The 12,432-nt window shown below is 39.9% G+C and overlaps 1 protein-coding gene across 2 annotated transcripts in view; it reads right to left on the reverse strand.

The window, feature by feature from the left end:
• Positions 1-12,432, reverse strand: part of fasn (fatty acid synthase) — an 84,350-nt gene that overhangs the window by 28,493 nt on the left and 43,425 nt on the right. For both annotated transcript variants that reach the window (XM_048555027.2, XM_048555028.2), the window contains exons 23-28: positions 8,401-8,790; positions 7,235-7,399; positions 6,238-6,356; positions 4,717-4,868; positions 1,874-2,077; positions 463-613 (exon numbers count right to left, since the gene is read on the reverse strand). In XM_048555027.2, the coding sequence (XP_048410984.2) occupies positions 463-613; positions 1,874-2,077; positions 4,717-4,868; positions 6,238-6,356; positions 7,235-7,399; positions 8,401-8,790 (1,181 nt within the window). The remainder of the gene's footprint in view (positions 1-462; positions 614-1,873; positions 2,078-4,716; positions 4,869-6,237; positions 6,357-7,234; positions 7,400-8,400; positions 8,791-12,432) is intronic.

Consider the following 12,432-nt stretch of genomic DNA (forward strand, 5'->3'; position numbering starts at 1 on the left):
GCAGCTCATCACTACCTTCTCAAATAGATGGACAATAAACACTGGCCCAGCCAGTATTGCACAAATCCCTCGAATAAATTTGAAAACTTCAGAAATCCTTATATGACATAAAACACTGGAAAATCAGGGAGACGTGATGAGGAAAGCTTTACAAATAGAAGCTCTCATTTAATTACACATTTCTAAATCCCCACTGTCTCAACAATTTCAAATACACACTCCATTGAAAGAATATTCTGCACAAATTCGTAATTGTAATTCCTTTGTCCTTTTTTGAAAAAGGAAGGTGTTGCCCATTGAGTTCAATGTTTCTATTCAAAATTCTTTGTGCATTTTAATCATGTGACCCAGCAATTGCTGGATGTAGAATGTTACAGTGCCCTAACAATGTTGTCCAAATAAATGCCATTTTGACAATTTGAACAGCGTTTATGTTCTTCAGAAATGACGTTAAACACATACCAACTTTCTGGGACATCCCACAGGAATCGCATGTCACAATCAACAACTGTTGCCAATCCCTTGGCAGGGAGCAGTCCCATCACTCTCCTCTCTCTGGGGTCACGACCTGAAAATTCCATTCCTAACAGGCAGTGCTGCAAAGCTGCATCACCTGGGAAACAAAATTTAAATTCACAGTGCATTAGAAATTAGGCTTGATTCTCAATGTTTGACAGGCAAACGATGGGAAAAGACTAGAAAATCTGAACTGTACCGACAACTTAGTAAGGAACATGTATTTGAGAAAGGTAACTCTGCACCTCTCACCCAGATTCTGCTGCAGTTTTAAGGGATCAAGCAGGATGTTGTTTTCACACTCCTCCTGATTCTATACTCCATCCATGTTGATGTGGAATAATATTGGGCAGGATGTACAACTACTCCTGCACTTGACCTGCATGTATCCTAGATGGTTAACATTAAAATTACCCTCTACATCCCTCATTTCTTTTAATATGTAGGAACAAGAGGGCTGGGATAGTGCTTAATTTTTTTTCTCTTGAAGTGCTGGTGATTTGGTTTAAATTGAACAGCATTGTCTTTCCAACAAAAAATTCTGAACTGGTGAGGTTAAGGCAGCACCCAGATACATCCAAAGCTTGCAATCAAATGTGTCAAAAGGAAATTCTGCAGAAAGGCAGGAGGGGTAGGCTCACCCGGCCTAAGAACTACAAGAGCAAAATGCTACCCATGCAGGAAATTTGAAACTAAAAGAGAGAGAACACTGGGAAAAACTTAGCAGCACAGGCAACACCTGTGGAAAGAGAATTAACATTTCAGCTCACAAGAACCAGAGGAAATTGTAACCAGAAACATTAACTCCTTTTCTCGCCTGACCTTGAGTTTTTTCAGGAACAAAAACTGAAATTGCTGGAGAAACTCAACAGGTCTGGCAGTATCTGCAGACAGAGAAACTGAGTTAACGCATCAAGTCTGATGTGAATCATCTTCTGAACTCTGAAGAGAAGAAACAGGAATTCTGAAGAAGAGTCATACCAGACTCAAAACATCAACGCTCTCTTGACAGATGCTCTCAGATCTGAATTTCCCCAGCATTTGCGATGTTTGTTTTAGATTTCCAACATCTACACAATATTTAACCTTTAAGTTTCAGGCAATTTCATGTGTTTTCCTAACTTTTGTTTAAATGGGAGAAATACATTCACATTCCTCCCTTGTAATCTGTCCCTCAGTCTCCTCAGCCACCCATCCCAATATTGAGCATCAGATGCTCTCTGACGGCACCTCATTCTGGGCTTGCACTTCCATTCAGAACATTTTGGGTGTGCTGATTCTAAAATCCAAGGAGGTGCAACAGTACAATCATCATGTTGAAGTCTATAGAGTTAAAATGATAATTCAATGGTCTTACCAGGGATGGCATCAGGTGGCAGCTTGCCCGTTGCCAGCATGATGTCACGGAAATTGAGGGAAGCAAAATACACCTTGCACAACTGAATGTTAGGATCATTGGAAGTGAAGTGTTGCAGTGGTGATAAAATCCAACAGAGGGATGACAAGTCTCCACGAGTCAGCACATTTACATAGGCAAACTCCGTCTGTTCTTTATTTTGATCTGAAAGGACAAAACCCATGTTTTCACTGAAAGCAAGCAGGATGTTGGAAAGCCAGGGCATGCTCCTGGATTAACATGACATATCATTCCCAAGGTAAACAGGCTTTTCTGGAAAGGAAGTCAAATATTATTGTTCCACTAACTTTTTTCCCTTTCTACTGACCATTCTCACGCTCAGGAAAACATGGTAGAGTTTTTTTTTTGCAGGCCACTGCAATTGAGGCTCATTTGAGACTGAGCTTCAGGTGTGCACAGAGGATGGGCCATAACTGGACATGGAAAGGCAACAATAGATTTATTAATAATATGGACATGCGTGGCTAACTGGGCAACAAATGCTGGCCAATCCCAAATTGCCCAAAGGGCAGTTAAGAATCACATCATTACTGAGAGTCTGGAATCACATGTAGGCCAGACCAGGTAAGGATGGTTGATTTCCTTCCATAAACTATATCAGATGACTATAACAGAACCAGATGAGTCTCTATGACAATTGATAATGGTCACATGGTCACCATTTGCCAATTCTTTAATCCAGACGTTTTAAACCAAATTCATATTTCACCATCTGCTATGGTGGACTTTGTACCCACATGCCGACAACACTGGTCTGGGCTTCTGGATTGCTGGTCCAGTGATAGTATCACTATGCCACCATTTCCCCGAATAACATTACCATCTTTGATGTTGCAGCTGACCCCATGTTGGGAGATAATGTTGCCAAGGGGTTATCATATAAAGAGGAGGAGGGATAAAGGACAGATGTTTGGGGAACGCTGACATCAGCAGTGCATAAGCGGGAAGGCAGCCAATTGATAGAGATGGTTGGGCTATAATCAGGTAGTTAAAAGTGGAACTAAACAAATGTCAATGTTGCTGAATTGAACAGCAGAGGAAACCTGATGGTTTGGTTTGAGTGTCAAACGCTGTGGAAGACAATGCACAACCGCTACAGCAACACAAAATGTCCTCTGTGACATTGTTTAGAAGAGTTAAATGCTTCAGAAGGCTCAAACTTCATGAGGAATCTCCACAATGTGAGATCATTGGCACGCTGGCAGGCTGCTGCATTAAAACTTGCTGACACTTACAGGTGAACTCTTAATATTATAATTATTCTCATTGTCCACTGCTTCCTGCCATGTGGATTACCCACAGAACAGTTGGGGCTTTCATTCCAATTTATCCTTTTTGATAAGAAAACAAACAGATGTTTAAACATCGGGAGCCACTTTAATCTTCCAGAGGTTATAAATCATCACACAAGTACATTAAAATATGCCCAATAGCGACTGCACTCAATGGAAACTGAAGCACAAGGTTGGTGAAGTTTGTTTTAGAATGGCTTACCCGCGTAATGCAACACAATTGAGCAAACAAGACAGCAAGAGAAGTCAAATACAATATGCCCCTGCTTTGGTTTTCCCCTTTTTTTGAAAAAAGTTGTAACTGTGCTATTCGCTTTTATTCCAATTATTTTCCTCACAATTCATGTCTCTTCTTTTCTGTTAGCAATGCAATGTTAAAAGATAATATGCTAAGAAAACAAAGAAAAGCTGAGATAATGAAGGTTGTTCCTCTCACAAGCTACTAAACTAAAGGGACCAATTACCCGAGTTGCTCCTTTTCCACCAGAATTATCCCACCGGGACTTGCTAGCACCCATTCTAAAGATCCACACTCACAAGCCGGAAAAACAGGACTCTCAAGATAGTATAGAGCTACCAAAGGCTTACTGCCAGATTCATGAGACAGAGCAACCGAATGGGGACATATACACAGACAATGGATTTTCAGGGAAGACCACCAAACCCAAAATCCAGGTTAAATCTAGATCCTGCAGCTGCATGTGAACTGTGTTGCTCAGATGATGCTGTTTTTAAATGTAAACACCCTAAATTGCTGAGCTAGATGCCCAATTAGAGACAGTGGTCTGAATGGCCTCCCCAGTGGCAGAGCCAAAGCAGGTAGCAGCCATGACAGGGCCTCCCAGCGAAAGCAGACAATTTGTCAGGGGGTCAGCGTCATTGAGGTGAATGAACAAAACCATAACAGCTGGATGAAGGTACTGGCATAGTTTGGTTCATCCAAAGCAAAACAAATTTCTGAAAATCCGTCCGGCTGGGCACTAACATGCATCAGAATAGTCAAGTTCACCGGAAACCGTTTTAATAACCCTTGCCTATTATCAAGTACTTGGGAGGAGATCAGCGCGCCATTAGATGGAGGCAAGCATGTTTCCCATTCCCTCACTCTGCCAGCCACTTGAGAGTTTGAAAATCTACTGAAATCCAAATCCCAAGATGATCCCTGGGACCACAATTATGAAATCAGACCCACACCATGAGCCAATCATGCTGGCATTTGAAAATCTGGCTCAAACTCCCCCAGGCTACCAAAAGGAAGATTTCAAATTTCTTCATCCTGGTTCCATAGCCTTCACTTCTGTGTGATGCAGCTAACAGAGAGATCATCAAGTCAGTTATACTGCGGCAGTGAAAATGGAAAGCCATAAATTCAATTAATGATCCATGCTTTTCTACATTAAAAAAAAGACAAGAAGAATCTTTGTTAAACAGATCAAAATCATTTCATGATATTGAATGATATTGATCATGACAGTGAATGTGATTGCATACCTTGTGTGAAAATGTGTCGGAAACTCCCCCAACGTCCATCGCGGTAGACATTCATCACCAAGTCATTTTGGAGAATGGCTTTCATGTCCTTTCCACAAGCATCCAAGGATGGAACAGACGAGGAAGAGATTAAATTTGTTACAAATATACACCTGAGGACAGATAATTTTTAAAAAATAAACGTGTGCAGGTTCACACCAGTGTACTGTAAAACCTATCAACTAAAGTAAATAACACAATTCAGATGAATCTAAACTACCTGAATTTCTGTCAAATGTTGTTTCTTTGACAGTCTTTCTGTGCTCTCAAAGTGGTTTTATAGACTTTACGCTAAGATGTAGGTCATTAACAGGAAAATCATAGAAGGTCAAACACAGCTATTCAATTCAATATTGCCAATGAATATTAAAAATTAAGTTTTTGCCTTCAGGAAGTTTATGTCTGTACTTTGCTAACCAACCCATGTATTTCAAACATTAAATATATCTCAAGTTACAGTCTATAGCTTCTGATTCTTCCGGCCCTTTATTCTACGTTCCATTGAAACAATTAGTGTGTTTAAGAGTTGCCCCCGATAATTATTTTACTAATTGATACATTTCACCTTTCAATTTTTGGTGTGAATATTTTGTGCATTCATATTTATACTATTCAATCCTGGCTGTAACTTCTTAAAACATTTAGCCTGATTTTTCAAGCTTCCATTTTTTGTTTTGTTTTGAAATAACATTTCACCTTTTCCATAACAAGGCTTTCATCTCACTTTGTAGCTTGTTTTGTTTTTATTTCCTCCACTGATGATACTTTCTCACTGTTCCTTTCTGCTACATCTCCCCACCGCCACTTCTGATCAAATAGCTGTCTTAATCCAGTTCTCAATCTCTAACCTCAGGCTGGGACCCTTTGGGCAGCTTTCAGTACAATGCAGATCAAGCTCATGCTATTAAGTTCAGCTCAAATGTGTGCTCTTATGTTAATAATTGCCACAGGAAAAACAGCCAAAGAGCAGCATACCAGCTGTTTTCCATATTAAAGATCAACCTATTAAGTACCAGATTCTGACTACATTTCCAGCAAATAAGCAAAGTTAAACAGAGCCTAAATGAATTCATCACTATATAGCCCAAATTCTAAAAAATGCTGCAACTGCTGGAAAATCTGAAATAAAAACATGCTAGAGAAACCAAGCTGGTCAAGAATGCACCCAACATCTCTTGAACGTTACCATTAAATCTGCTTCCACAGCCTTTCAGAATGGTTTATTCCAGGCCAGAACTTTGAAATGATCTCAGTACAGTAAGCTTCTACTGAAGGCAAAGTTAAAGGGTTTTGCTTTTGAAAGAACTGATGTCATTATTCTGAATTGGCTGAAAAATAAATGTAAAAACAAAACTGTTTTATTAAATATAATATTAATAAATGGTTTAAAGAAAGGCATTCAGATGTCTGGTACTATTGTACCACTCTCCTGAATCCCTTTTTAAAAAGCATTTATTAATAGTTAATGGATAAAAATCACACCGTATTCTATGCCCATATGGTTCCTGGCGAAGGCAATTCACCATTCCAACGATTCCTGAATTGCCACAATTATTGACCGTAAGCCAGACTGGATCCTCTGAAGGGTCTTCTAAGATCTTCTGCAAGAAGAGAATAAACATTTATAGAAACCGGAATGGCCCATAGCAGTTGATTCTTCAATTCAGGACTGGGCGATTCCAAAACGTTAGTGGCCTCATTAAGCTTAATTGTAAATGTTTAACATTGAACAATAACCCAAGGTGGTTCACAGAAATAAAAATGGATGCTGTGCCAGCAGAGGAGATTATAGGAAGATCCACCACATAAAATAGAAGTGGAGTTTATGGAGGGTCCTTAAGGTGAATTATGGGCCCTATGGACTACAGGAGCTGCCAGTGGGAATTTCACAGCATGGGTTCCAAGAGGCCACTGCGCTAACAGTGGCGCAACCTTTACGATTATTACAGAACACAATAATGGAAAAAAGTTGACTGAAAGCAATCTTTTGGCACTGTCTGGATCTGCGTACAAGTCACGTTACTCAAAAAGGTAACCCTGCTGGCTCAGATACTTTCTCCAGTGAGTTAACAATCCATAAGCAGCAAGGAGGTCTGTCACAGTTTAGATGGTGGGCATCTGGTTTGTGTTGCCATCCCTTCGCACAAGGGGAGGGGCCTGAAGACACTGGGTAAAAAATCAACGATGAGCTCACTTGTACTATTTGCCAGATATTAATGTTTAGGCTTACACACAAATCCTGGTTAAGGTGTGCAATTGCACAACTGGAACAATACGTTCATAAGAGAAATGGAGGGAGAAAGCAGTAGGATAGATAAAAATTTCACCACCATTGCACTTGGCTGAGAAAAACACTGCTCTGGTCTCATTAAATATGATAAAAGGGAGAATCTTCAAAATATCTTTAAATCTCTTGTCGGATATAATTGCCAAGATGACCATTTGGTTCCACTCAGGAAATTGCAGGTATTTTCCTTACTTTCAAAGGCTCAATCCAGCTGAAATCCGTTGGGTCGGCTGCCAGGAACACTGGGTTCTTGGGTTCAGTCTTCTTGCGTCCCAAGAGCATGACAGAACCGTAGAACGATTTCTTCATGCTAATCACGTCAAGCGAGGCCTGATCAAATACCTCTGCCCACTCGCTCTGTAGAAGAAGGAGGACAACTGGCTTGTAAAATTGTAAGTTTGCCTGAATTGATAGTTCAAATTGGGAGATCATATTTTGTGGGTTACACCTAGAGTATCACTTCCAAACCGAAATGACCAAGTACAGAAACTGGGAGGAAAGAAAAATCACAACATTGTACTCAATGGTTTTCAAACAGACATGAACTTCCTGCTTCAGGGTTCTAGCTAATTATCATGAGTTGTATTGGTGACTTAGGCTGGCAAGTGATTTCTCCAGTCACTGAGTTTTGACAATACTCTAGGTACAGCAGTATTTTCTCTGTTCATTATTTAACAGAAGGCATGGAATCTAGGTTTTTCTTTAGTGTTTATGTAAATATTTGGATTTAAATTTTGCTAAAATGACATCTAACTCCAAGATATTTTTCTTTCTTGCTCTGCATTCAAAACAAAAGAGGTAGCAGTACAGCGAAATAGTTTATTCAGCTCGTAACAATAAATCTGGACAGCAACAGGACATTGTGTTACTGAAGGTAAAATACATAGCTTAGGGAAAAAGAAATGTTCAAAAGGCCATGCAGACAATCAGGTCTCAGTTCTGTAAGAAATTAGATCAGTAAGAAAACAAACTAACACAAAATCCATGCATTACATGTTTATTAAAAATGTCACCTCCACTGTTGTTTTAGACAATTCACAAAGGTACACTGGTCAAGACAAGATTTCTAAAAATGTTACTCAAATTCAAATCGGTGATACATAAATCATTTATGGTTGTGAATTATATATTTATGGCAAACATACTTTCTTACTCAAACTACAGCCTAACTTATCAATATGAGAAAAGTTTAAATGTGTGTTCATGATGATAGAAAAAGCAAACTATTTCTTCAGCTTATGAAATCATCTAAAAGAATCACCACAAAAATAGCTTTTTTTTAAAACAAATCTTGGGTTTGCTGTATATGGTATGCTTAAAAAGGACAAATATAAATACATATGTCAAAATTATTTTACCTGTGTTAGAAGCCCCTGAGATTGCTTAGGGTCTTTTCCTGTAAGGAAGGCAATCGTCTCGCCCAGGATTTCACCTTTCAGAAGGGTGTGCAGCAACAAAAATCCACCATCTTTCAAGGCAGCAGCCATATTGGTGACAACAGTCTGAGGGTCCTCAAAAAGAAACGCTGAACTGTTACAGGTAACTAGCTGAGCATTGGCCAGATTGGAGGAGGGAAGATTCAGGGGATTCCACTGATCGATGGAAACACCCAGCTCCTGGAGCTGATTCTGATTGGCTGACAAAGAATCAGGGTTCAGATCAGTGGCAATATAATCAAGATGGATGACTGGCTGGTTGTTCAGTAAAGGAACAATGCGAGAGAACAAGTTTCCACTGGCAGCTGAAACCTAAAGGAGGCAAAAAAAGGACAAAAAAAAGATTGTAAATGCAGATCTCATGAATTTTTGTTTGAAAAAAGAAAAACAGGAAAGAAATAACTTATCCATGTTGACTCAGGCATCAAAATGGTGATACTTTGTGCGTCACACACACACAGTTTCCCCTAAGCTACCTGAAACATTACATTTCCCCAGAGATTTGCAAATCCGCAACTGTAAACCACACAAGTGGGGCAGCAGTTCTAAGAAATCCATCTTTGATCCTTTTATTACCAGGATTAGATTGAGCTTGATGCACAATAGCTATGCCAATTTAAACAGCAAAGTTGAATAAATGCTTTCTAGTGCCATATGTATAATGCAGATAATAACGAATGATAAATCAAATTGCATTTCAAACGTTTAAAGCTAAATGAAGTTTAGTTAAAAGTTGTGTTCCTGATGGGTGATTTTTCTGGGATAAAGCAGAAGAGCGCCAACTTGAAAGATGATGCTCTATGTTAGTGATTTTGATAGTATCCACAGGATTCCTTAACAAGAGCCACCCTGAAATTATCAGAAATGATGAGATATTCCATATGTTAGAGGAATAACAGATTAAAAGCATTCAAAAAACCTTCATATATTCACTTTACAAGTGTACAGGACTTCAGGAAGGAACAATGCAATTCAATTCAAGTATGTTGGGACAGGTAGTTAAAATAAACTCCATAATAATTTAAAATGAATGAACTCTCTCTCGGATCATCTTGTTCACTGGATATTCCGTCCGTGAAAATTATGGGAATATCATGGAAGTGAAATTAAATATATTCTGGTCCTGAATTTCAATGGGGGGGTGGGGGCAGGAAAAGTGTGTGGACAATCAAATACTCACGGTAACTCTTGGATAGTAGGGACTGCCGATGCTGGAGAATCTGAGATAACAAGGTGTGGACCTGGATGAACACAGCAAGCCAAGCAGCATCAGAGGATTAGGAAAGCTGACATTTCAGGCCTGAACCCTTCTTCTGTAGAAGAATCCAGAGCTGAAACACCAGCTTTCCTGCTCATCTGATGCTGCCTGGCTGGCTGTGTTCATCCAGCTCTACACCTTGTTATCACTGTAACTCTTGGTAAGGCACAGGCTCTCGCGGTAAAGCAGCATGACAGAAACCCTGTTGTGGCAACTTTCTACTTGTTTCCATGAGATCCCAGTCTTCTTCATTCCTTCCAAAGTAAAATGCCATTAAGGAGCTAGAGTTCCAATAATGGGAATTCCTGCTTTCTTGGTTTGTTTGGAACCCAGTATATATAACGCTGACCAAATATTGCTGAATGAATGTGCCAGTTTTCAGGAAGGCCCCACTTGAGGAAGGATAAAGGGTTCAGAGCCAGGAAAATGGGGAGTTGACAGATACACAGGTGAACTTGAGAGGTCCTCCAGAAGGAAAGACTAGTAGAACTTATGAATGATGCATTCATTTATTTCAATTCATTCAATTTAATGTCGATTTCGCTCCACGTGCACCTTTTCAGCAGCCGTAACATTGAATTCCTCACTGTGTTCCATTACCCTATGCACTTTGTGTGGTGAATAAATCGGTCTGTACTGCATGCAGGGCAAAACTTTTCACCATCCCCAAGTACACATAACAATAGTAAAGCAAATCAAATTTTTGTCCTTCTCATCTTGTCCACCTCAAAATGCAGCTCCAGTATGACCAGTACTCTCAATTCCAAGCATTACTGGTTTTTGGCCCCTGGGAAAGCCCTCTACTCACCCAAATTGAGCTATGGCCCATCATGACTGCATGGGGCAAGTCGCACACTTAGTGGAACATGTTCATGTAAAACGTGCTCACAATGACCTCAAACTCCAGCAGGGCCAAAGGCAGGCATTCACAGTGTGTTAATAATTAGAGGGCTTGATCGGTAGTTTTTCATTTTCAGGTGTATTTGTTCTAAATATTTTCAAATTGGTGGATAGGTCCACCAGAGTCTGAAATGTAATTCATATTCCTCACTAGCAGAAAGGGTGACTAAAAGGGAAAACCTTGAGATTTTAAATGGACAGAAATACTTGGATGGGAAAATTACAAAGCTAGGAAAGGAATTCAAAAATGTTAGAGTGCAAATTGGTATCTCAGCTCGTTATGATCAGCAGTGGCCAGGCCAAAGTGGCAGATAAACAAAAATAAATAGTGATTGGAAATCCTAAATGCAGACACAAAGTGGCAAAAATCATTAATTACATGGTGTGGAGCTGGAGGAACACAGCTGGCCAGGCAGCATCAGAAGAGCAAGAAAGCTGATTGTTTTGGGTCGTGATCCTTCTTCAGAAGATGGATCTTTGTGTTCCTCCAGCTCCACACTGTATTGCCTCTGAATCCAGCATCAGCAGTTCTTATCATCTCTGGCAAAATCATTAAACTCTGTCTGACGACTAATGCAGGAGATGCTTGTAAGGAAGCTGCCCTGGCGTGTCATTTCTCAGCATTATATTATTGGACAGAATTACAGCATTCTGGTAAAGAAGGTGCAAACAAGTTTCAGATCGTAGCTGCCTGCTGGGACCTCTGTGCCCTAAACTAGGCATAGGCGCCTCTGCAGCAGTTAGTGAGCTAGATGGGTCTTTTACGACAATGACTGTTGTCACAGTCACCACTACTGAGACAAGCTATATATTCTAGATTTGTTAGTCACAGCCATCACAGTGGAATCCAAATCCTGAAACAGAGGCACAGGAAGAGACCATTCACCCATGTACACTATGTATTGACTTGAGCCTTTGGATTACTAGTCATTGGGTTTACCAGACTGTCAGTCTCCCTAGCTCCATAACCCTTGATATTCTTGTTCAACAAGGCTGTATCAATTTCAGTTTCTATGAGTAGGGAAGGAGGGGCCTACAGCAGTCCAGACAGGAATAGGTCATATCTCCAGATCAGGAGTGCTGAAGCAGTCCACTTTGTTTGCTTTGCTACTGCTATTCCACTTCAAACTATTACTGGCACTCCCATTATACTGCAAACTGGGTGTACAGGTCACCAAAATGGTGCCATGAATTTAGGAAGGACAGTCTTTGAATTTAGAAATCAGAATTATCATTGTGTTTTAAGAGATTTAATTGCCTACAACACTCTGTGCTCAATAACCCACAAACACAAGGAATATTACTAATCCGACAGTGTGCAGTCACATCTAGAGACCAGACAGCACAAATGCAAACGAGTTGCATGTAGATGCAGATTCAACTCCGTTGCAAAATTTATGACAAACTCACTATATTTGATCAAGCAGCATGAATCTGCAAAGTAAACAATGAAAAATACCTTGGAGTCCTCCCAATTCAGGAAAGGTACATTACATCTTATAATCTACAGCACTTCCCCTTATCAATTTCTCAAGGCCATTACATATAAAAGAGTTTAAAACCAACAGGGAACAAAATTATGATTCTGAAGTTCATTCTAATTACTGAAATTGACTGAATCAGCTAAGAACTTGTGACCCCGTTCCTACTGGCTCTATGTCTAACTTTGTGTATCATTGCAATGGTTGAATGAAAGCAGGTAGGTCTTGTTAATCCATGCAAATCAGATTCCATACTGTTATTGGAAACCCAGTGATATTTTAACAGGGTAAGATTGCCAATCGACTCCAAACATT

The sequence above is a fragment of the Stegostoma tigrinum genome, chromosome 22 (assembly GCF_030684315.1).
Source record: "Stegostoma tigrinum isolate sSteTig4 chromosome 22, sSteTig4.hap1, whole genome shotgun sequence".
Lineage (NCBI taxonomy): Eukaryota > Metazoa > Chordata > Chondrichthyes > Orectolobiformes > Stegostomatidae > Stegostoma > Stegostoma tigrinum.